Source organism: Bactrocera dorsalis, chromosome 2, assembly GCF_023373825.1.
Source record: "Bactrocera dorsalis isolate Fly_Bdor chromosome 2, ASM2337382v1, whole genome shotgun sequence".
Classification (NCBI taxonomy): Eukaryota; Metazoa; Arthropoda; class Insecta; order Diptera; family Tephritidae; genus Bactrocera; species Bactrocera dorsalis.
In genome coordinates, this window is record NC_064304.1 from 71,696,454 (window position 1) to 71,722,852 (window position 26,399).

The 26,399-nt window shown below is 37.2% G+C and overlaps 2 protein-coding genes across 5 annotated transcripts in view; one reads left to right on the forward strand and one right to left on the reverse strand.

Moving 5' to 3' along the window:
- Nucleotides 1-98: 98 nt before the first annotated feature.
- Nucleotides 99-25,377, reverse strand: LOC115066450 (uncharacterized). Of its 3 annotated transcripts, XM_049450157.1 has the most exons (7): nt 25,250-25,369; nt 7,272-7,345; nt 6,823-7,216; nt 3,880-3,947; nt 3,612-3,813; nt 3,410-3,548; nt 99-3,352 (listed from the first exon to the last, which is right to left on the reverse strand). In XM_049450157.1, exon 7 carries the CDS (start codon nt 2,338-2,340, stop codon nt 1,207-1,209), a length of 1,134 nt encoding a protein of 377 aa, XP_049306114.1. In that variant the 5' UTR covers nt 2,341-3,352; nt 3,410-3,548; nt 3,612-3,813; nt 3,880-3,947; nt 6,823-7,216; nt 7,272-7,345; nt 25,250-25,369; the 3' UTR covers nt 99-1,206. The 3 variants fall into 3 exon arrangements, with proteins under 3 accessions (XP_049306114.1, XP_049306113.1, XP_049306115.1); XM_049450156.1 differs by having other exon boundaries at nt 99-3,548; XM_049450158.1 differs by lacking the exons at nt 6,823-7,216; nt 7,272-7,345 and having other exon boundaries at nt 99-3,548; nt 25,250-25,377.
- Nucleotides 22,181-26,399, forward strand: part of LOC105221893 (protein lin-7 homolog C) — a 43,041-nt gene continuing 38,822 nt past the window's right edge. The window contains exons 1-2 of one of the 2 annotated variants that reach the window (XM_049450260.1): nt 22,181-22,335; nt 22,395-22,661. In XM_049450260.1, the coding sequence (XP_049306217.1) occupies nt 22,299-22,335; nt 22,395-22,661 (304 nt within the window). In that variant the 5' untranslated portion in view covers nt 22,181-22,298. Of the gene's footprint in view, nt 22,336-22,394; nt 22,662-26,399 lie in introns of those variants that run through there. The other variant, XM_049450259.1, reaches the window with a different exon arrangement.

Below are 26,399 nucleotides of genomic sequence, written 5' to 3' on the forward strand. Positions count from 1 at the left end.
TAGCAAACGTGTAAGCGACTTGTTATTGTTTACTTTTGCTTTCGTTAAAATATTTGTTACTTTTGTTCAGAGAGTGGGAAAAAAATAATACATAGCTATTTGATGTTTATTTATTTATTTATTTATTCACGCCAATCGGCTTCGTACAGAAAAGTGTAACAAAAATAAAAAAATAAAACGGAAGGCATACGCATGACTAGGCAAATCACACATTAATGATACTGTATTGATACATTATTAACTAATTCCTTAACCCTAGAGACGTAGCTCGCATATGTACAACCAAACATATTAATATTTTCATAGTGTCTATTTACTAAGTCTACAACCCTGTTCCTCGGTCCACCCCGCACGTAGTTCTTCGATGAGTTAACTGTTTTTAACAGTCTGTGCGACCTCAAACCAGGCATACGGCCTACAATTCCGAATTGTTCCAATATTTCCGATTAATCCATTTAGTGATTTAAAAGCAAACAATAGATCTGATACTTGTCTCCGACTTATCAGGTCACAAATCCCAAATTGACCACGAACCTCCTCCGAGCCTCCGACCCATCCTTTACGTCCCAGAAAGTACGCGACATATTTACAGAGTTTCTTCTGCACTCTCTCCACTTTGTCAATGAGGCAGTCGGTATGGGGAGACCAAACCACTGAACAGTACTCCAACATCGGACGCACCAAGGTCGTGTACAGCCTTACGAAAGTATCAGCATTCCTGAAGTCATCACCACATCTGAAAATGAACCCGAGTGTCCTGTATGCCTGTGAAGTAATTTTGTCAATGTGCTTGGTGAAATTTAGTGCGTTATCGATCATGACACCAAGATCTTTTACAACTGTGACTTCTTCTAGCTGATGATCAGCAATACGGTAAACTGCTGTACGACGACTCAAGGACCGTGACAAGAACATCACCACGCACTTATTTAAATTCAAACTTAATTTATTTTTATCGCACCACTCCTCAAGTCTATCGGGGTCTTGCTGTAATGCGCTAATATCATCCACAGTGCTTATTTTTCTGAATATCTTTAGATCATCAGCAAAAAGTAGAAAGTCCGACGACATTTTGGTCCCAATGTCGTTTACAAATATGCTAAACAGCACTGGCCCCAGATGGGAACCCTGTGGAACCCCGGAAGACACTTTAAACTCGGACGACACATAGCCATTGACTCGCACCTGCAGGGATCTCCCAGTTAATTACGAGTTGAACCAGCTCAATACGTTTCCTGCCACTTCGTAGCGATCCATCTTTTCTATTAAGAGCTCATGATCCACCATGTCGAAGTCCGTGTAGATAGTGTGAACTGTTTCACCCTGTCCGACCGCACAGCTCTTCAGTAATATGTTTGGTATTCCATCTGGTCCGGCTCCCTTCTTTCCATCTAGTTTGCACATTTGCTCGTACACTTTATCGAAGCGGAAGGTGAGTTCCGATAGTTTCACATCGTAACTAGTCAATGTTTCCGCAGCTTGAGCTGGGGACATTGGTTCCCCATTGTCATTAAGTTTCCCCGCATAGATGCTACCAAAGAAAGATGCAAAAAGATTGCTCACTTCCCCACCCGTTGTAGCTACACTATCTTTCCACGACACGGTGGATGGAATATCCATATTGTTCCGTCTCCTGCTTTTGATGAATTCCCAGAACTGACTAGTGTCTACCCGTACAAGCTCCTCCATCCTGGACGTGTATGCGTTGTAACACCCTTTGCCGATTCGTTTGCATTCCGATCGCAACCGACGAAAGACATTGTAGGCGTAACTGGTTTTTAATCTTTTGTATGTTGCATGCGCATCCTTTTTCTGCTGTATTTTCCCTATCAGTTCCCTAGAGAACCAGCATGGATAATTGCTTTTCCTGTTCGTATGGACAGGAACAAATTGCACAATTCCATCGCTAATTTTATCGTATAGCCAGTTTACCTTGTCATCCAGTGATACTAATTTATACAGTTCAATCCAGTTAATCCTCAAAAAGAAGTAATTCAGTCCCCAGTAGTCCGCATTCTTGAATGCATAGGTCGGTGCCACGTTCGTTTTTAGGTTGGCCTTAATTTCAGCATGTATACTTATAGCCGGGTGGTGTTTATCTTCATCAATAATAGCCTCGGCACTGTTCACATATATTTCAATGCTGCTAAAGCATAAATCAAGTGTACGATCATTTATATTACGAATTTTATTATACTGTTGACAGTTAGCCACACTCATCTCACTGTATACCATATTTGCACATTCATCTTGAGGACAGCTACTGGGGAGATTATAGTCGCCAACAATAATCAATGCACAGTTGGGATATTTTTCCTTCAAATACGAAATTGTTGACATATGACTCGCATACTTATCCAACCACTAGATCGCCCTCGGTACATTTTACTTTAATAAAAACTTGCTCGACACTACTACAGTTAGTTGGCAGTAGTTCAGCATTAATACTTCGCTTCACCGCTATGAAAACACCTCCACCTCTTGTGCATTTGCTTGTTTGGTTGTCTCTATCTTTCCTAAATATTAAATACGTATCATCTACCACTTTATTATCTGATATTGATTCATGAAGCCATGACTCGCTAACACAAATCAAATCACATTGATGCCCTGCTGATGGGATTAGGAACTCTTTTAGTTTTGTTCTTAAGCCTCGAGTATTTTGATAGTATATATCTAGCTTACGAGTTTTTAGGCTTTTCTTTTGGCGCACGAAAAGCCTGCTTATCGACTATCCTTGGTACCCCATTAATATATTTAATTGTCTTGCTGTTATCTCCGCCCTTAGTTAGATTATCAAGCTCCGTACGTAGATTTCTGAGATGCTCTTGCTGATTCAATGGTTATCTCGCTCTAACCAATGGCAAATATCGCATGCTGCCTTGTTCTAACAGAACACATATGTACATTTGTTAGCAAATCTCTTCACAGCATGTTACGGGTAAATAATTTTTTTGTTAGCGCATAGCTTACCAATGTGTTATGGATAACAAAAAATATTAATTACCCGTTATCAGTTTGTTATCTATAACATATAAACATGTTAGCAAGAACAAGCAGTAACAAGATTATCTGTTACCAATTTGTTACTTCTAGGAAATTCAATTCTTGTAAATAAAACTCAGTTTTTTTATTGTTAACTAGTTTGTACAACTTAAAACTAATATTTACCACTTAAAACTAATATGTTCAACTTAGAGCTAATATTTACAACTTAAAACTTATATATATAAGTAATAATAAGAAAACTTATATTAATTTTGCCTTAAGTTTATGCCTTTTTTGTGACTTAAGGCCACAAATCTCTGGAGCTCCCCACAGATAGTATTTTTATCTTTTTCAGGAAATATATCTAAAATGAAACGGTATAAATTAAGGCATTCAAATAACCTACCCATAACCCTACGACCTTTAGCTTTAGTAGGGATCCCTTCTCCTTGCGCCCCTCTAAATTGTATTGGTACATTAGATCGTCAGAAAACATACCACGCAGTACGTCGTCCACACTGCCTTTTGCGCCCTTTGACTTGATTGAATATTAGCCGCATCTGTAAAAAAAAATACAGTAAATTATATTACAATCGCATAATATTTAAAAACGAAATATTTACCATAGCATCCGTGCTTTCCTTTTTTGAGAGTTTGTCTTCCACGAAGCGCACGTGCTCTTCCGATGACATGGACAGTTTCGAAGCGAGCTCCACGTAATGCTCGTCCTCTAAGTCACCGGTGATGCGGCTAATTGAATGATGCGTCTTTGCCGCTATGACGCGCAATAATATACTTTTTTTACACCTCGGCCTTTTCTGGCATCTAGGAAATTAAAATATAAAAATTAGCTTCTGTTTTCATTTGGTAATATAACACTGCATTACTTACTTTGTCTGTTAGGGTCTTTTCAATGGCAGTGACACGAGTCTCAATGGCATTCAGCTGATGGATTATATCTGAAAAACATAAATGTATTTTTATTAAGCAAATACTCGTACTAATATTTATTTATTTAATGAAACCAACGCCAATGGGCAATATACATTTGCATAATTAATATTTAATATAAGGGAAAATACAACAAGACAAGCGTAATAATATTAGTTATAAAATTCAAGTTTGATTAATCAATGATAGTTGAGTAGCTTGTTCTTCGTGGCTGTGATGAAGTTACTATATGTTCCTCCGTAGAAATCCAGGTCGTTATGTAACGAGTTGACAGGTTTGCTATGCGATTGAGCGGTCCATTCACAACATAGTTTTTTGTGGATTTAGTGATTTTAAGCAGACGTTTGCGTCTTAGGTTAAATTTACAGGTGCAAATTCGAAACTACTGTTGATCTCAGGAGCATCAATGAGTCCATTCACCACTTTATAGAAAAAGGCCAGATCAGCAATTTGACGGCGTGACTTAAGACTATTAATTTTGTACTGACAGCAGATTTCCTCCATAGAGATGTTCCGCGTTGGCTGGGCACGATGATAAATTAATGTCTTACACATTTTTGTCTGGACTTTCTCAACTCTACTGATCAGAATATCTCTATATGTGGACACCAAACAACTGAGCCGTGTTCCAGGATTGGTTGGACTAGTGAGTAGTATAAATTGAGAAGTGATCGAGGATCAGCAAAATCTCTGCAAGTTCTGGTAATGAAGCCCAATATCTTGTGTGCTTGTAATGTTATTTTACTCATGTGCTTCGTAAATGTCAGCTTGCTGTCTATAATGATGCCTAGGTCCTTCATGTCCTCTACTTCAGAGATTACTTTGTTGTTCAGCATGTAATTGGTGGGGTGCGTGGTATGTGAACGCGAGAAAGAGATCACTGCACATTTTTTTATGTTTAGATCTAACTTATTATTGATACACCATGCAAAGAGCTGATCTATATCGTGCTGAAGTGCCTGGATATCTGAATCGTTTGCTATTGCTCTGCAATTATTCTATTGCATATTTTCAAATCGTCGGCGTAAAGAAGGTACTCCGAGCTGAAGTTCGTACCAATATCATTCAGCCCTATCACGCAATCCATCGTAGACTGTTTTTTCGGGAAAATTACGAAACTGCTATCATGCAATTCGAACAGTTCCGAAAATAAGTTCGAAATTCGTAGAGTTGCATTCACTGAATTCACTCGGAACGGAAAATTTTTAAGTTTAGCGGAATTTTTGTACGACAGGTTTGTGCTAACGGAGAAATAAATTTCCATATGTGGCCAGGAAACTGAGAATTCACATAACGTATTTTCATTTTATTGTCACATATCTGCAAAACATTGATTAAGATGTTTGAAATGCGAATTTGTCACCAAACTTACAATCATGGCATTGATACTAAAGTATCCTTTGGGGTTATAATAGAGAAACTTATCTTTAGTTGGAGCAACGATTTTAATATGTGTCCCGTCTATACACAAAATCGCGCCTGGAAATCCGTATTTCTGAAAAAAAAAACTTTTTCGCTCCACTTTTTTCAACGTTACTTAACTCGAGGTTTATCCACTGAGGGCACAAATGAGACTGAAGCAATCCCAATACTTCTTTTAAGATGCAACAAAATGTTGACTGAGCCATTGGAATATCGAAGTCTTTACCTTTACCCACTCCATGCTGATAGCCTCCTTCAGCTAAAAAACGTAAAACCGAAGAAAATCGATGAAGTAAAGATATAGATGACGATCTTGAAGAACTTGCATTCCTCTCTAGAACATCGTGGACATACATAAAGGCCGCCTTATTTAAGCGATAGTTTTTAATAAACCTGTTTTAGAAAAATAATTTTAATAAAATTTAACAATGAATTTTTGTGGATTTTTGAACTGTACATTGTTTCGTCCACATCGAAAGGGTTGCTCTTGTCCCTCAGTGATTTTCGGTGAATTGTTAGATCACGCCGACTTCTCTCACGTTCTTCCTCAAGCAACATAAATAAAAACGTTAGCGAATACATATTTTGTTCGTAAAATCAATTTGAATATAAACGATTTCACTTTTATTAATCAAAATTTTAATTTTTTCTTCTACACAGCTGATTTTGAAATGTCAAAATTCAAAATTAAGTCTGACAACAAAAGTTTCGAATTCACATGAATTCAATGATAGCAAATTATGCGTATTCATAGCGGACATTCGTATTCGTAGCTTCGCTACGATGGATTGCGTGATAGGGCTGATTGATGAATATATTAAACAGGACAAGTCCAAGATGTGATCCTTGTGGTACTCCTGTTTTTACATCATAACTAGCAGACATGTGACCGCCTACTCTGACTTGGAGCTGTCTATCTGTTAGGTAGGAGCTGAGCCATTTCAGGGCATTATCTTGTACGCCGAGCGAATTTAGTTTATTCAGCAAAATGCTGTGATTAACTCTGTCAAAGGCCTTACTAAAATCAGTGTAAACAGCATGTACTCTGTGCCCATTGTTCATTTCATTAAGTACATGGTTGACATATGTAAATAGATTTGATGATGTCGACCTCCCGCCAGTAAATCCATGTTGTCTATTGGTAATAATGTCTGTAAAGAATAAACTCAGCTGAGGTAAGACTAGTTTTTCAAATAACTTTGCTAGCGCAGACTCAATACATATTGGTCTATAGCTTGAGACTTCTGATTTGAGTCCATCCTTGTGTATCAGGCTAACATATGAAAGTTTCCATATTGTAGGGAAGGCACCCTGTTGTAGTGAGACGCTGAAGATGTGTGTTAGTGGTTCACAAAGTCCTGCTGCACAGTTTTTGAGAAAAATATTGGGGATCCCATCAGGTCCCGCATTTTTTTTAGGATTTACTGATGAAACTGCTCTAAAGACATTGTCAGTGGTTACCTCTAAGTTATCTAAAGTCGCGTGTAGGCGATCATGATGAATATCCTGGACAAATCCTGGCTGCTGTACCTCTATCTGATATACACTTTTAAAGAAAGCAGCGAATAAGTTGCTGACTTCCTCACCATAGTTAGTTGATTGATTATTCCACGATAAGGTGGAGGGAATGTCGCCGCCATTTCTTCTTTTATTCCCGACAAATTTCCAAAATTCATTTGGGTCTGACTTGACCAATTGTTCAACTTTATTTACATAGTTTTTGTAACATGAGGCACTGAGTTCTTTGCATTCGCGTCTGAGTTGGCTAAATTATATATTAATACATTATAGCAGAATGACCATCAGACAATCGTCTACTGGCGCAAATGATATTATAAGATATTTTTTTAAATATCTGTAAAAAAATTATTATTAGAAAATGCAAAATGTTTACATATGTTCAATACAACCTCTATGGGTGCTCAACGATTGTGAGCATTCCACTTCGGAATCCTTTGTTTCCACCACGTCATCGAAATTCATTCTATGAAAAATCATAAAAAAGTTGATGACTGAGTAGAACTAAAAGAATTTTATCTTCTATAGGTATGGAAAATTTTAATTTATAAAATTAAATGTGACTACTTTTTGTTAATAATATTTAGTTTAGTAGTTTATAGCAACAAATATTAGTTTGATAAAGATTTTTGGTTTGTAAATATTTACAAATAGTATATGAAGGAGGAAAATATATTTGAGAAGTGTCTTTTTCAAAAAAGAATGGTACATCTTAATATATTTTTCTAAAATGAGAAAACATTATAAAGGAAATATTTACTGATTTACCGAATAATAGTATTTCTGTTTAGGACTCACAATTTAACGTTTTTACTTGCGAAATATCTTCTTGAGATCAACATCCAAGTAAAGAAGTTGTGTATTTCAGCACTAGGACTAGGATAAGGACAAGACTGCATAAATAGTTAAAAAAAAATAAAATTGTCTCTAACTTACCGTGCGATTCTGTAACGTGAGACAGTCTCAAGTCTCTAAATTTGAGATTTTAAGTTAGAGACAATTTTTGAGACTTGAGATGATTTTGCTATTCTGTAAGTGACAGTCACAAAATCTATTACATTTCATTATTCAGAGATGTTTTTACACTTGAATGAAAATAGATATGTCGATAACAAATATTAAATTTTCTAGAACATAGTCAAAAAACATAATTATCAATAAAAATAAAAATATATGTTGACTTTGTTTCATAATATTTACGAAATTTATGTAAAATTGATTTATTTTTCATCTTTTCGTGTTTGAGTTGCTTACAAAATATAAAAAAACGACAATCGATTAATATCTATGATGATCTCTATTCAGTATATTCAAAATGGCAGACAAGAGCTCTTTTTAGTTTTGTGACCTGCTAACTACCAGGTCTCAATATTTTGAGACCAACGCTAGAGACTGTTTAGCAGTGGCGGATTAAGTATTTTGCCGCCCTAGGCCCTGTCTGATTAGCCGCCCTTTTTAAAGGATAAAATTTTATTTCTTTGAGTCCGTTCATATTATTAATAGCGGGATTCTGTAACCAGTCTCTAGTCTCTATTTGAGACATTTTGAGGCAAAGTCTCAATTTGAGACTAGTTACTATTCACTAAACAGTCTCTAGCGTTAGTCTCAAAATATTGAGACCTGGTCGTTAGCAGGTCACAAAACTAAAAGGAGCTCTTGTCTGCCATTTTGAATATACTGAATAGAGATCATCATAGATATTAATCGATTGTCGTTTCTTTATATTTTGTAAGCAACTAAACACGAAAAGATGAAAAATAAATCAATTTAATATAAATTTCGTAAATATTATGAAACAAAGTCAACATATATTTTTATTTTTATTGATAATTATATTTTTTGACTATGCTATAGGAAATTTAATATTTGTTATCGACGTATTTATTTTCATTCAAGTGTAAAAACATCTCTGAATAATGAAATGTAATAGATTTTGTGACTGTCACTTACAGAATAGCAAAATCATCTCAAGTCTCAAAAATTGTCTCTAACTCAAAATCTCAAATTTAGGGACTTGAGACTGTCTCACGTTACAGAATCGCACGGTAAGATATAATAGTTATTTCATAAAAGTATAATTGTTAAACAATACAAATAAATATTAACATATAAACAGTCAGTTTTCTTAAACTATAATGTATAACTTAATTTTTAAATATCTTTTTTCTGGCTTTCGTCTGAGCAAAATCATCAATTATGTCGTTGTAATCAATTTCTTGAACTAGTTGGGCTTCAACTGACAGTAGTGCAGGGTCAGCTATAATTATTAGATCTAGTATAAAATACACTGTACTTGATCCCGTTAGGGAAAAATATCTTCAAGCTGCAATAATCAAAGTTAAATATGACGACAGTGAGATAGTTATTTCTTCATTGTACTTTCCCCCACGATTTGCTGTCAAGTGCCATACTTTCATTAACTTTTTTGAAACTCTAGGAACAAAGTTTGTTGTAGGAGGTGACCTGAACGCAAAACATCCTTGGTGGGGTTCAAGGCTGGCGAATCCAAAAGGCAAAGAACTCTGCAAGTGCATACGTACCAAAAAATTTGTTACCTTATCTACTGGTAATCCAACTTACTGGCCATCTGATATTAACAAAATTTCAGATCTGCTTGACTTTTTTGTAGTTAATGGTATTCCTACGAACTGCCTTGCAATCTTTGACTCAAATGATCTTAGCTCTGATCATTCGCCTATAATATTAAACTACAATAATTTCATGCATACTAAAAGAAGACGAATTTTTTCCAAATTCACAAATGTCGACCTTTTTCAAAAAGAGCTAGAACAAAACGCTAATTTGAAACTAAATATTAGTCTCAAAACATTTGAAGAACTGGATGAAGCTCTTGAAAATTTGAATATAGCGATTCACGAAGCAGCAATCTTGTCAACCCTTCAATGTAGGCAGGAGCTAAACCAAAATAGCAGCATTATACTCACAATAGAGATCAGAAAATTAATACAAACAAAAAGAATTATAAGAAAAAGGTGGCAAATCAGTAGGAATCGAAATGATAAAACTGCCCTCAATAAAATAACCAAAGAGCTTAAACATCGTTTATTTGAATTTAAAAACGATTGTATACAAAATTACTTAAAATCTTTAGGCACAGAAAATGATGACTTCTCGTTGTGGAAAGCCACCAAATATATTAAACGCCCAACCCTTAAAAATTCCCTGATCAAAAACTTAAATGGTGAATGGTGTCGCTCTGACCTTTCAAAAGCTGATGCATTCGCTATGCACTTAACGAAAATTTTCCAACCTTTTAATCTTTGTACTGCAACAGATAATGATGAAATAAACGAATTCTTAGTTAGTCCCTGTCAAATGGATTTGCCCATCAAACCTTTCCATTCACACGAAATCGCTAACCAAATAATGATACTCAGCAACAATAAAGCACCCGGCTATGATCAAATTAATGCAAAAGTTTTAAAATCCTTGCCAGACACAACACTCAAATATATAACACTTCTATTTAACGCAGTACTTCGTTTACAACACTTTCCTCTTCAATGGAAGTGCTCAGAAATTATTATGATACAAAAGCCGAACAAGCCAGAAAGTGAAATGAAGTCGTATAGGCCAATAAGTTTACTGCCAACGCTCTCCAAAGTATTTGAAAAAACATTTCTCGGAAGACTACTGCCTGAGCTAGAAAAACGATCTATAATTCCCGAACACCAGTTCGGTTTTCGTCAAAATCACGGAACACCAGAGCAATGCCATCGTATTGTTAATACTATTCGAAATGCACTAGAATCTAAACAGTACTGCTCTACTGTTTTTCTCGATATTCAACAGGCTTTTGATCGTGTTTGGCACACTGGGCTCATGTACAAACTCAAAAAACTATTACCTGCTCCATTTTTTCTATTGCTTAAATCTTATCTGAATGATAGATTTTTCTACGTCAAAGTTCGGGAAGAGCGATCAAATATTTATAGAATTGAGGCAGGAATCCCACAAGGTAGCGTGTTAGGCCCAGTTTTGTATACAATATATACAAGTGATATGCCTTTGTTAGATAACGTACTAACTGCCACATATGCAGATGACACAGCAATTTTAGCATGCAGCCCTTGTGCAATTGAAGCTTCGATTATGGTACAAGAAGTAGTTAGAAGTATTGATGTTTGGCTCAAAAAGTGGAATATTGCAGTTAACACAGACAAATCTGTGCACGTCACCTTCACCTTGAGAAAAGGTAATTGTCCAAGTATTTTTCTGAATAATTCTGAGAAACCATCTAAAAGCGATGTTAAGTACCTCGGCTTGCATCTGGACAGAAGACTGACCTGGAAATTGCACATTCAAACTAAGAGAAAACAATTAAATCTGAAGCTTAAAAGAATGTACTGGCTTTTAGGGGAGAAATCAGAACTAAGTACAGAAAACAAATTACTACTTTACAAAACTATGCTTAAACCTATTTGGACTTATGGCATCCAGTTGTGGGGTACAGCAAGTACTTCAAACATCGAAATTCTCGAAAGATTTCAAAATATTTCACTTAGGAAAATTTTAAATGCACCCTGGTTTTGTGTCAAATAAAACAATCATTAATGATACAAGTTTAGCTTTAGTTAAAAATGAAATCAAAAGATTCAGTAGAAATTATTTTAATAGATTGAGTTATCATACTGTTACAAAAGTAGTATTAAGTTGTATTTGTATTACTATATGCATCCCTGATTATGAACAATAGCTGTAGGTATATGGAATAACATTTGTCTTGTTGTAGACATCTGGCGCCACGGCTGTCTGCTTGTCGAAACAATAGACATCTGGCGCCGCACTGTCTGCTTGTCTAGTTAAACAATTGCTGAGTCTGGCGCCGCGACTGTCTGCTTGCGTCTGGCGCCGTATAGCCGTATGTTCTGGTAATTTCCAGACGCGATATTCTAGAAGGACACGTCGGCATCAGCGAGAAGTGCGTGGCTATATAAGCCGTGGCAGCGCCAACGTAATCAATCAGTGCTAAGAGTAAACTGCTATAGTGTAGACGAGTTGTGAAATAAAGAGTTGTTGAATTAAATTAAACAGTGTTGATTTTATTTGTCAATCCAGAGATACGAACCTAACAAAGTAAACTAGCAAGAGTAAATTCGTAACAATTGGTGTCAGAAGTGGGATTGTCAAATAATCCAAATTCAAAATGGTTAAATTCGGAGAATTGAGAATTCAGCAATTAAAAAAGGAACTGGAGGGGCGTAATTTGCCGATAAGCGGGCAAAAGGCGGATCTGCAGGCACGATTACGTGAAGCAATGGAAGCGGATGGAATTAATGTCGACGAATTCGAATTTGATGGCCCAGAAACTTCTACAAAGGTAGAAGAAAAAGTAGTAGAACAACGAACATCATCAAGTGTGGACATGAACATGCTGTTAGTGGCTATTAAGCAAATGGCAGAGAATGCAGTGCAAACTGAAAATCGTCTGGCACAGCAAATGACGCAAATAGCTGAAAATACATCACAGTTAGAGTCTCGCCTTACACAACAGATTACGGAAAATACTACACAACTACAAAAACAAGTGCAAGAGAAATTTTCAAAATTTGAAGACGAATTAAGCACTTTAAAAAATGGCGAAGAAAATTTAAAATCAGAAGTTCTGCAATTAAGTAATCGTGTGCGAGAACTGCAACTACATGGCCCTGCACCATCAACAAATAATCAAAGATTGAAGGCACCCACATTCGATGGAAGTATTCCATTTCAAATTTTCAAACTTCAGTTTGAAAAGACAGCAACGGCCAATAACTGGAATGCAGCGGACAAAGTGGCGTCCTTGTTTGTATCATTGAAAGGACCGGCAGCAGAAATCCTTCAGACTATTCCAGACTGTGAACGGGACAACTATGAGGCATTGATGAGTGCGATAGAAAGACGTTATGGTAGTGAGCACCGGAAACAAATATACCAGATCGAACTGCAAAATAGGGGTCAGAAGATGAACGAGTCATTGCAAGAGTTCGCAACTGAAATAGAACGACTGGCTCATTTGGCAAATGCAGATGCACCTGTGGATTACATTGAGAGGGTAAAAATTCAATGTTTCATAAATGGAATTCGTGATGTGGACACCAAACGCGCCACATATGCAATGCCAAAAAGAACGTTTGCTGAAACGGTTTCGCACGCCCTCACACAGGAAACAGCTTCCCTACTAAGTAAACCAGCACCCAAAGTACAAAGGGTTGAAATGGAACAACCGGCGCTGATGGAGGAAATATTGAAGACTCTGAAGACAATTGCTGCACCGCGAGTAAATACAACAGGTAGATGTTTCAACTGTGGAAAAGCGGGTCACTTTGCCCGAAATTGCAATATAAAAGTAAACCCATCAAAACGGAAACAACCAACAGATAACGAGGACGGAGCATCCACATCTCACAAGTCGTTAAACTAAAACGGAACAGTTCAAAGGGGCGTGAGCTGGTTCCCACAACTATTTGCCCCACCATCTCGATATCACAAATAGGTCGCCATGACAACAATCTTACTATCAACGGTATCGTAAATGGACGACTGTCAACGCTTACTTTGGATACTGGTGCCACACATTCAATTATCCGACCGGATGTGGTAAGAGGAACGGTTGAACCATTAGTCGGTTGCAAGCTTCGAACGGCCACCGGAGAGGAAGCAGCTGTCGCGGGAAAAGTGTTTTGCGAAGTGATGATTGGTACCCTGGAAATTAATCACACCTTCATCGTAGCAGAAATCACGGATGAAATTATAATGGGAGTAGATTTCATGATTGATCACGGGGTTACTTTGGATTTAAACAAGCAAATGCTGTTTTGCCAGAACATGGAGATGTCTATAAACACCGGATATGTGACCAACGTTGAAAGTAAGAGGGTGATTGTTGATGATAATCAGAGTATTCCACCAAAATCTGAGGCGATTATATGGGCTAAAGTGAATGGAGGAGGTGGGACTGAAGAGTTGTGGATTGTGGAACCAACAAAAATAGATACACCCATATTGGTAGGAAGAACGCTTGTGAAAACTAGAGAAGACGCCACCATTCCGGTCAGAGTAGTGAATGAATTCAACACGCCTATAAGGCTGAAGAAAGGAGCAGTAATTGGACAGTGCCAGAATATAAGTGCAATAGCACGATGCGAACGGTCAGAACAAAAGCCTACTATTGAGCCACAGCAGATAAGTCCTACATTCCTAAATAATTTACTGAACGAACTGCATGGAAATGAAAAATTAAAAGCAGAAAAACTATTAGAAAAATACGCATCCATATTTGCAAACGAAGGAAACACAGGAAGAACCGGCATTGTCAAACATCGCATAAATACTGGAGACGCTAAACCAATCCGACAAGCTCCGCGTAGGGTTCCACTAGCAAAACGTGAGGATGCTAACAAAATTATTGAAGACATGCACAAAAACGGTGTAATCGAGCCTTCAATAAGTCCATGGAGCTCACCTATCGTCTTAGTTAAAAAGAAAGATGGTAGCACCCGTTTCTGCGTAGATTATAGGAAGTTGAATGATGTCACAAAGAAAGACAGTTATCCTCTACCGAGAATCGACGATACCTTAGACACCTTGTCTGGAGCGAAATGGTTTTCTACATTAGATCTACAAAGTGGATATTGGCAAGTCGAGATTGATGAACGTGACCGTGAAAAGACCGCTTTCAGTATGGGCGACGGGTTATGGGAATTCTCTGTGATGCCATTTGGGTTATGTAATGCGCCTGCAACGTTCGAACGACTGATGGAACATGTGTTAAAAGGACTCAACTGGAAGACATGTTTGGTGTATCTTGATGACATTATTATCATGGGAAAAAGTTTTGATGATCATCTGAAAAATCTAGAGGAAGTCTTTCAGCGAATAGCATCAGCCGGATTACGCTTGAATCCCAAAAAGTGTTCATTATGGAAGAAGCAGGTCACATATCTCGGACATAAAGTGTCAACTGAGGGGATTCACACCGAGGAGGGAAAAATAAAAGCAGTTAAAGATTGGCCTCAACCCACCAACATACATGAACTCCGCAGCTTCCTCGGCTTATGCACGTATTACCGCCGTTTTGTACCTGGATTTGCGAACGTGGCAAGAAGTTTACATGATTTAACAAAGAAGAATCGCCCGTTTGTATGGCAGTTGGAACAAGAAAAAGCGTTTGAGCAGCTTAAAGAACTACTTTGTACGGCGCCGATGTTGGCTTATCCAATACCTGGAAAGAAATTCATCCTGGATACAGATGCGAGCGCTTATGGAATTGGAGGTGTCCTGTCTCAGCTCATCGACGGACAAGAAAGAGTAATTGGGTATTACAGCAGAGTGCTCGGGAAACCAGAGAAAAACTACTGTGTGACGCGAAAAGAACTACTAGCTGTGGTGGAATGTGTAAAACATTTCCACAAGTATTTGTATGGACAACGATTCTTGCTGAGGACTGATCATGCAGCATTAAAATGGTTATTACAGTTTAGGAATCCAGAAGGCCAAATTGCACGATGGATCGAAAGATTACAGAATTACGACTTCGAAACGGAACATCGAAAGGGGATTCACCACAAAAATGCGGATGCATTATCACGTCGCCCTTGTCCACTGGAATGTAAACATTGCTCCAAATCAGAAGGAAAAGAAGGTATAATCGACGTGCGATTACTGAATATAGAACCTGAAGATGATTGGACTCCTCACCGCATCAGAATCAATCAGCTGGAGGACCCTGATCTTGCAAAGCTGATAATAGCCAAAGAAAATGGGGTACGACCACCAAAGGAACAAATAAGTAGCGAGAGTCCAACGGCAAAAGCATATTGGGCCCAATGGAACAGCATAAACCTCGTTAATGGATACCTTCATCGTACCTGGGAAAGCGAAGATGGCAAACAGTCTCGTCTGCTGATCATAGTACCGAAGTCCATGATCCCGAAAGTATTGAAAGAATATCACAATGGACCTAGTGGAGGGCACCTTGGGATTACAAAAACTATAGAGAAGATTAAACAACGGTTCTACTGGATCGGTTGTCGAGATTCCATAGCAGAATGGATAAGTAATTGCGTAGAGTGCATGGCAGCTAAAGGTCCTAAAGCCAAAAGTCGCGGTAGGCTACAACAGTACAACGTGGGATCACCATTTGAACGAGTCGCAATGGATGTTGCAGGTCCGTTTCCAACCAGTACGGCCGGAAACAAATATCTACTGGTTGTCATGGACTATTTCAGTAAATGGCCAGAAGTATATGCCTTACCAAACCAAGAAGCGAAGACAGTAGCCGAAGCGTTTGTAGAAAATTGGATAACAAGGTTCGGAGTGCCCGTCGAATTACACTCAGATCAAGGCAGGAATTTCGAATCTTCCATTTTCCAAGAAGTCTGTACATTATTGGGCATCCACAAGACACGGACAACAGCGTTACATCCACAATCAGATGGAATGGTGGAGAGATTCAACCGAACGCTCGAAGAACATCTGCGGAAAATCGTTGATAAAGATCAACGGAATTGGGACAAGTGCATCCAGATGTTCCTGCTGGTGTATCGTTCAGCGAAGCACGAGACAACTGGTTACACGCCAGCAAAGATTATTTTCGGATCTGATCTGCGACTCCCTGCTGATCTTAAGTTTGGAACGAATCCTACAGCTGTAAGAAATGATGGAGATTATTGTTCTGCCTTAAAGGAAGAAATGAATGAATTGCATCTAATGGTAAGACAGCATACGCATCTGATGAGCAATAAGATGAAGGACCGGTTCGATCAAGCGGCAAATTCAAAAGGTTTCGAAGAAGGTGATCTGGTCCTGTTGTACAATCCACTTCGAAAGAAAGGCTTGTCCCCGAAACTACAGACAGCCTGGGAAGGACCCTATATGGTGATGAAACGACTTAATGACGTGGTATACCGCATACAAAGAAATGGAAAAGCACGATGTAAAATGAAAGTAGTACATTTGGAGAGGCTCGCCCCATTTGGTTCAAGAGGATTTGTGCCTAATCGGGACGATTAGGCTTTAGTGGAGGGCAGTGTTACAAAAGTAGTATTAAGTTGTATTTGTATTACTATATGCATCCCTGATTATGAACAATAGCTGTAGGTATATGGAATAACATTTGTCTTGTTGTAGACATCTGGCGCCACGGCTGTCTGCTTGTCGAAACAATAGACATCTGGCGCCGCACTGTCTGCTTGTCTAGTTAAACAATTGCTGAGTCTGGCGCCGCGACTGTCTGCTTGCGTCTGGCGCCGTATAGCCGTATGTTCTGGTAATTTCCAGACGCGATATTCTAGAAGGACACGTCGGCATCAGCGAGAAGTGCGTGGCTATATAAGCCGTGGCAGCGCCAACGTAATCAATCAGTGCTAAGAGTAAACTGCTATAGTGTAGACGAGTTGTGAAATAAAGAGTTGTTGAATTAAATTAAACAGTGTTGATTTTATTTGTCAATCCAGAGATACGAACCTAACAAAGTAAACTAGCAAGAGTAAATTCGTAACAATACTAACCCAGTCGCAATAGCCCTATTAGATGACTCAAACGAAATTAACCGTCTTAAACGGCTTCATATATTAGATTTGCCATATAGAAAATAAGCTGTTTATAAATATGTACATATGTATATCTATATGCACTTCTGTATATTAGTTCTGTACTCGTTGGAGTACAGCAACTTAGGTTAAGTTAATGTAGTATTACACAATTTGCTTATTGTCCTCGGACAGATTGTAAATAAAGGAAATCTATAATAAAAAAAAAAATTTTTGTGCAATGACACGCAAAAATATAATTGCAACCATGTTTTAGTTGTCATTTTACATAAAGACATATTTTGACGTTAAATTGTTGAGGAAGGTAAATTTCAAAAGGATTTTATAATTTCTTTTTAAATTATAAAGATTTGTTAAAGCTTTCTGTTAAGAATGAATGCAGAAGATGCGCCAATTCACAATAGCCATGCACAATGCTCATTTACAATAAATTGACCGAATCAGCAGTTCATATATCACTAGATTCTGCAATGGGTGCTTTCATGCCCTTGTACTATATATTTCGGTATAGGATTTGTGCAATCTGAAATCTTGCAAGAGCAAGAGAATCCCCCTAATATGTGGCAAAACTGGTATTTTTCATGTCTTGTTAAGAAAAATAATATGAGAGTGAATTACATATAAAATTGTGGAACTTTAAATACAAATATCTCGTAAACTATAAGTCTGAGAAGGGAATATGAGTACACATTTTATAATCCAGAAATCATCCTATTTCAGATCGCGGGGCCAAAAGAATCGTAATCGTGCCTCTACCATCATTCCGTTACTGGCGTCCCTAAATAAAATCGGCTGCGGAGAACAACAGGTAAAATTTCGATTTTGACTGCACGAGAGCTATCCGCAATGAAAGTCCAAAAATAGTACAAATTAAAGTATGCCATTTTTTACTGTTGTTATACATTTTACACTTACATTCTTAAGAACACTATCCGCTAACAAAATCAAAATTTTGACGAGCTATTATTAACGAAATTTTCAACCCACATCATTGCTGTTACTTTTTTTTTCAGTATGCGCCATACAAAGTCTAGGAGCGAGACTGATTTTTGGCAGTATTTCGTCGCTGTTGCTTTTATTTGGTATGAAGGTAAATTACAAATAAAGGGTGATTTTTTAAGAGCTTGATAACTTTTTAAAAAAAAAAAAACGCATAAAATTTGCAAAATCTCATCGGTTCTTTATTTGAAACGTTAGATTGGTTCATGACATTTACTTTTTGAAGATAATTTCATTTAAATGTTGACCGCGGCTGCGTCTTAGGTGGTCCATTCGGAAAGTCCAATTTTGGGCAACTTTTTCGAGCATTTCGGCCGGAATAGCCCGAATTTCTTCGGAAATGTTGTCTTCCAAAGCTGGAATAGTTGCTGGCTTATTTCTGTAGACTTTAGACTTGACGTAGCCCCACAAAAAATAGTCTAAAGGCGTTAAATCGCATGATCTTGGTGGCCAACTTACGGGTCCATTTCTTGAGATGAATTGTTGTCCGAAGTTTTCCCTCAAAATGGCCATAGAATCGCGAGCTGTGTGGCATGTAGCGCCATCTTGTTGAAACCACATGTCAACCAAGTTCAGTTCTTCCATTTTTGGCAACAAAAAGTTTGTTAGCATCGAACGATAGCGATCGCCATTCACCGTAACGTTGCGTCCAACAGCATCTTTGAAAAAATACGGTCCAATGATTCCACCAGCGTACAAACCACACCAAACAGTGCATTTTTCGGGATGCATGGGCAGTTCTTGAACGGCTTCTGGTTGCTCTTCACCCCAAATGCGGCAATTTTGCTTATTTACGTAGCCATTCAACCAGAAATGAGCCTCATCGCTGAACAAAACACGCGCGCGAAACACATTTCGAACCGAACACTGATTTTGGTAATAAAATTCAATGATTTGCAAGCGTTGCTCGTTAGTAAGTCTATTCATGATGAAATGTCAAAGCATACTGAGCATCTTTCTCTTTGACACCATGTCTGAAATCCCACGTGATCTGTCAAATACTAATGCATGAAAATCCTAACCTCAAAAAAATCACCCGTGATTTATTGTTTAGGTTGTTCCAACACTTTACTGGCTCGTGTGGTCGACCAGTAAGCTATTTCAAAATTAAACCATTAATCGACTGGTAATAATTTATCGACGCCTAGAAGGGTGCCTATCTTCCGCGAAACTGTGTGTGTGTGCTATTGGGAAACAGTGTTATAATTTAGGGATGTTGGAAATGGAATAAAGTATCGATATATATTGTATCGGTAATTTTTGAATATATCAATGTCGATATTGATATTTTTATTTAAAAATATCGATATATCGGTATGATATGAAAAATAAATATGGCCTATAGCGGGATTCTGTAACCAGGTTCCATTTGAGTCATTTTGAGACAAAATCTCAATTTGTGACTAGTTACTATTCACTAAACAGTCTCTAGCGTTAGTCTCAAAATATTGAGACCTGGTAGATAGCAGGTCACAGAATTAAAAAGAACTCTTGTCTGCCATTTTGAATATACTGAATAGAGATCATCATAGATATTAATCGATTGTCGTTTCCTTATATTTCGTAAGCAACTCAAACACGAAAAGGTTAAAAATAAATCAATTTTACATAAATTTCGTAAATATTATGAAACAAAGTCAACATATATTTTTATTTTCATTGATAATTATGTTTTTTGATTATGTTATACAAAATTTAATATTTGTTATCGACATATTTATTTTCATTCAAGTGTAAAAACATCTCTGAATAATGAAATGTATTAGATTTTGTGACTGTCACTTACAGAATAGCAATATCATCTCAAGTCTCAAAAATTGTCTCTAACTTAAAATCTCAAATTTAGAGCGTTGAGACTGTCTCAAGTTACAGAATCGCACGGCTAATCTACTTTAATCACCTTACCTTACTAGATAAATACTAACCAGTAGACATAATTTTTAATAAATCAAGAACAACAATTAAAACATTAATTATTTATTAATCAAACCAATATTTATCTGATACAGACATAAGAAAAACTTTTGGATTTACGTGCTCGGCTGTAAGCCGACTTGTGTTATTGGGTACTGCGGGATTCACAGCAGATGCCACTCTCTCCGAGGAAACCGAGGACGCAGGCGATATCAAATACTTTAGAGCTATGTCGGAAAGGACTGGGGTAAAATGACGACAACAAACCAGAATTTTGTTGGATTCTCTTTTCTGGGTATTATAGGCTGATCTAGATATTGCTTTAGTTCGCTAGGCATACCATCACTGGTTGAAGTTGAAAGTAAAGAGTTTGCTGAAGCTGCAGCAATATCTATCATAATTTTTTCATGTCCGGACCGGCGAAGATTTTTTGGAATTTGGAATTATGGTAGTGCGAGTGGGTCTGAGTTCAGGCGAAAGTTGTCCTCTACGCCTATATTGTAAACGTATTTCTTTTGTCAGTTCGGTTATTGCAGTGCGAACAGCTAGCGCTGAACTAAAATGAATACGCTTAAAGTGTGGGTCTAAAATTGCTGCTTTGGCCAGTTGTAAATGTCGCTCTAGTGGTTCTAGTTTTGCAATAATTAAATTTAGCAAACACTTCTGAACAGCAATACCAAATTCGGTGAAATGTTTTACTTGTTCAAGGCCTCTCTGAAGTAAAGGCCTAACTATAATATGCATAAGCTGCCGTATGTTACTGTCAAAAAATTAACGAAAAGCCTGTCAAATGCATAAGGAACGGAGAATAGACTTTTGAATGACTATAATGTACTTACACGCAGAAGAGAAAAAGGTCAATAAACAATTTGTGTATTGATTTTATATTTCGTTTGGATTTTGCAAAAATGAATAGAAAATTAAAAGATTTAAAAACAATTAAAATGCTTACTTCTGTTTTAGACTAAATATGCATATTAACAAAAATTAATGAAATTAAAAAAGAGTTCGGTCATGTTCAGTGAGGGAAATTAACAGGATAAGGAATTAGGATGGTTTTTCTGTACGATTCCTAGAAATGAAGAGGATTGACCACATAGATTTTTTTATATACGCGCGATTTAAATAAAAGGCATCTTGTTTGTCGTAAAAACATTTCTTTTCTTCAATATTTTCGATTAAATTTTGTAGGAATTCTTCATCGTCCTCCAGCTTCAAATTCAAAATGATGTATCTGTTGACAAAAAGCGAAAACAGCTGATTCCGTACGGAAAATGCGACCAGTTTCGCATTTTCCTTATGCAAATGACGTTTGAAAAAATTTAACGAAACTTGATGTAAAGTACATTAAAGTCGCAACATACAATTTGTGTGTATTCGGACAGTTGCTTGCGCTGGCTTAAGCTAGCTTAAGCTAGTTAGGCCTTAAGTTGGGAACCACCAAGCTTGAAGTCACGCACTGATCGCCGCTAATTTCTTCAGTAGCTTGCTTAAATGGGGTAAGCAATGTTATCAGATCTCGTATGACACCTAACTATGAAGAACAGTGTGCCCACAATCCGTTTGTAAAAAACGCGGGAAAAGATGTTTTCCTTTTCTCCTCTTTCGCCTGTTGAGTGAAGTTGGGCGGTTGATATTTCTCTGCATTACGTTTCTATTATTTTATGTAATTTGTGGGAGTAATGCAGAGGAGTATTTGTTTGGATTAAATAGTTAGTATAAAAAAGAATTTAGAATTTTTTATCATAAAAATATCGTTTTTATACCTTTTCAATACTTATAATAGTATATCGATACCCCGATATATCGAAACAATAAATATCGCTCAAAAATATTGTTACATTGAAAAAATTATATCGATATGTCGATGCATCGATATTTTTTCGACAACCCTATAATAAGTTATTTATATGGTGAAGTACTAAGGTCAGAGATTTGTTGGTTGTAAAAAAGATGTCCGTTCAAGTAGAGCCGCTGACTTTATCTAAGGGTGAATTATATTGCAATTACCTTGCAAAAAACTTGGTGTAATATTATTTTTTTTCTTAGATATAAAGAGGGCCGTTGAGTTACTAGATAAATTACAATGTAGTGGAGATTTTCCGACAACTAAGCTTTCTGCGTTACAGAAAGTCCTCCAAAGCGATTTTTTGAACGCTGTCCGAGAAGTTTATGAGCACGTATACGAAACAGTTGACATTCAGGGTTCTCAGGATGTTAGAGCTTCCGCAACAGCTAAAGCCACTGTTGCAGCATTTGCTGCAAGTGAAGGACACGCTCATCCCAGAGTGGTTGAATTACCCAAAACTGAAGAAGGTGAGGCAAAGAAATATTTAATATTGATGAAAAAATTGACGCTAAAAAGAAGAATAAGAATAGCCTTCCCCAAATGAAATGTAAAAATGGTTGGTTTTGAAATATACCGAATTTTTTGAATTAAAATGGGAATGTACAGAGGTTCTCCAGATTAAAATATTGTATACATATATACACTAAGAAGAAAAAGTCTGCGTACATGGTACCAACCAAAGTAACTCATTGAAAAAAGGCGGGAAATGTTAACCCTCCTCACGCCCCCTTATTGGAAAGTGGCAGGATCGAACTTTTTAATAAACCCCCCCTCGAGCCCCTATAGACCTGTAGGGAGCCCTTTGAAAATGACCAAAAATCAGTGTTTTTGCTCATTTTTCCATACAAACTGAAAGCAATGCAACCCAGCCAACATTTACCGAAGTAATTTCGTGTAGTACTCCTTTCTGCGTTGGCGGCCTTCGGCCGCGCTCTAAAAAAATAACCCTGGTCGAGCGAATACCCGGGGTGACCGATGTACTTTCGTGTAGTACTCCTTTCTGCGCTTCAAAAAAAAACCCCTGGTCGGTCCAACACCGGGGTGTATCAAATTTTTTTCGCATAGAACTCCTTTTTGCGTGGGCGGCCTTCGGCCACGCTTCAAAAAAAATAACCCTGGTCGAGCAAATACCCGGGGTGACCGATGTACTTTCGTGTCGTACTCCTTTCTGCGTTGGCGGCCTTCGGCCGCGCTTCAAAAAAAAATAACCCTGGTCGGTCCAACACCGGGTGTATCAAATTTTGTTCGCTTAGAGCTCCTTTTTGCGTGGGCGGCCTTCGGCCGCGCTTTAAAAAAATAACCCTGGCCAGTCCAACACCGGCTACGCCATCCACAGTATTTCAGCATTGAACACCTTTTCGCGTTCACTTCATACATTTATTGCTAACTGGGTTTAACTTATTCTCTTTTGTTCGTGCTTTCTCGGCAATTTGACAGTTCAAATTAGGCAGTCATTTTGGTTTTTCGCATTATTGAACTCAATGCAGAAAAAGGTGTATTTTATTTAAAGATTTACAAAGAAATTAACAATCAAAAGTAATAAAAAACATTACTAGTGGTTTTTATAATTCATAAGTAATATATGTGCGTGAAAATGTATCCATAATTGGTTTGGTACAATGCACAACAGAGGAAAATACACTAGCATATATTGAGAAATTTGCAAAAAATAGCATTTTTTAAAGTGAATTTGTGAACCGATTTTTATAAAATATGTTTTAAAATAAAGTTCGATAATTTAAGCATACATGCGTGTTTAAAATTTTCAATTTGGTTCTCTCGTTTAGCTACAGTGAGCCAAAATTAACCGGCGCGATACTAAACCCAACCCAAAAAGGCTTTTACATACTTTTTATAAAATTAAATTTATTTTGTTTTCAATAAAGGATATTAAAGTTGTAATTTTATGAAAGCAAAATTGAATAATTTTCCAACAATAACATTTAAACAAAAAAAACGTACAGGTAACTAGAAAATCCATTGGAAAAAGTCTGCGTACAAGGTACATAAGTCGACTAAAGATATTCTGTTTCGGAGTTGCTCTTAAAATTTAATAGGAAGTTGGGTATCCCCTACGTTTTAAAACTTCTGCCAGGCGTTTTGGCATTGACTCGACAAGCTTTGAGGTTTCTGTTCAAGAGATTTTAGCCCATTCCTCACGCAGTACATCCTTGAGCATAGCTTTTGAGGTAATTGTGCGTTGGCGTTCCAGTGAATCCCACAAGTGCTCTATGGGATTCAAATCTGGCGATTGTGGTGGCGTTCGAAGCTGCTTGGGGACGTTATAGAGTAACCAAAGCTTAACTACGTCTGCGGTATGCTTCGGGTCGTTATCGTGTTGGATATAGTAGTCCCTTCCTAGACGCAATTCTTCCGCGCTTTGCTTCAAATTTCTTTTTAAAATATCGAGGTGCATATTTGTTCATAGTGGATTCTATAAATTCCATTCGGCCTACACCATTACCAGCCATGCACCCCCATATCATTGCTCCGCCACCACCATGCTTCACAGTTGGCATCAAGTTTTCGTTATCAAGTGCCGTGCCCGTTTTTCGCCATACAATTTTACGCCCTTTGATTCCAAAGACGCAAAATTTGCTCTCGTCGGAAAAAATAACACTCTGCCAAAACTCCCGGGGCTTGCTCAGATGCTCTTTTGCGAAGGCAATACGCTTTTGCCTATTAACTAGCGAAATGAATGGTTTCTTGCGTGCAACGCGACCATGATACCCTGCTCTCTTTAACATTTTACGTATTGTGTCAGTGCAGAGAACCTTTTTAAAATTGTCTTTAACATTTTCAGAAATTTTCGATGCAGTAAGTCTTGGGTTTTGCTTCACACTCTGCAAAACGTTACGTGTTTCACGCTCGGTTAATATTTTTGGCCGCCCGGAACGGTGCCTAGATACAAAAACGCCGGTATCTATGTAATTTTTTATTACCTTTTGAATGGAAGAATGTGTTCTTCCTACAATCCGACCGATTTCACGGTATGATTTTCTTTCTTCATGAAGTTTAACAATTATTCCTCTTTCAGAGGAGCTTATTTCCTTACCTTTAGGAGACACTGTTTGTACTGATTTTAATTTCGAAGTGAAATAAACAAAAATGTTTTAAAATTGCTTCTCTTACAAAAAACAACAAACTATAACTTATCACTACTTTTACACTTTGTTATTACGCGGGTAATTCCCGTTTTAATATTTGTACGCAGGCTTTTTCTACGCTGCCAGATGAGTATTTTTTGTAAATTTATCGATAAAACAATGTTGCCAAGTTTTTTATTGCCTTAAACGCTATGAGATTATGCAATAGACTAGCAATAATGCATTAAATTTGTTTATTCTTTGAAATATAATATATACTAGTTATTTTTTAACAAAGAAAATAAGATATAAGCATGTACGCAGACTTTTTCTGCCTAGTGTATAAATTTGCCGCTGACTTATGATATTTAAGGGGTTAGGGGTAGTCAGAGGGGCACGATTACGATTCCTGCGGCGCCGCGATTTGATGGCACTGATGGATAGAGGAGATCCTCACGATTAAAAAATATATACACATATACCGTCCTCAGACACATAGTTTTCGAGATATTTCACTTCAAAGTTTTGTTTTGTTTTTCTTTACATGTCATGACAAATACCAGTGTTGCCACATATTGTCTTTTAAAAAAAATTTAAAAATTTTTCTGTTTCACATATATAAAGAAAATGGTACAAATGGTTTTTAGGCAATATTACGATTCTTGCGGCGCCGCCGCATTGTTAAGGGGGTATTCTAGTCTAGAAATGCTATTTAACGACATTTTTTAAAGTCCAATAAAAAAAAACTAAGAACATTTTTACTATCCAATTTTTTATCAGATATTTATTGATATTTTAATAATACAAAAAAAAAAAAAAATTGTGATAATTTGATTAATTGCGGCGTGGTGGCGTGGCGGGGGTTGAAAATAAGGGTTCGCCCTTCCTGACACGATTCCAACACTTTGGGTGATCGGAAAAAAAAGAAAAAAAAAAATTTAATCAGTACAAATGCCGCTATCGTCTGAACTAGGATAAATAAAAAAAAAATTTCAGTAAATGGCGACTGTTTTAATTTTTTTCCCGTTTTTTTGGCAAAGATCAAAATTTTTTAAAAATAGTAAAAATCAAAATTTTTTAATAATCCTAGTTCCAACCATAGAGAGATATATAAAGAAT

Excerpts from the sequence above, each read along its gene's own strand:
- LOC115066450 (XM_049450158.1), bottom strand. The coding sequence starts at position 2,340 with ATGTCAACAATTTCGTATTTGAAGGAAAAATATCCCAACTGTGCATTG.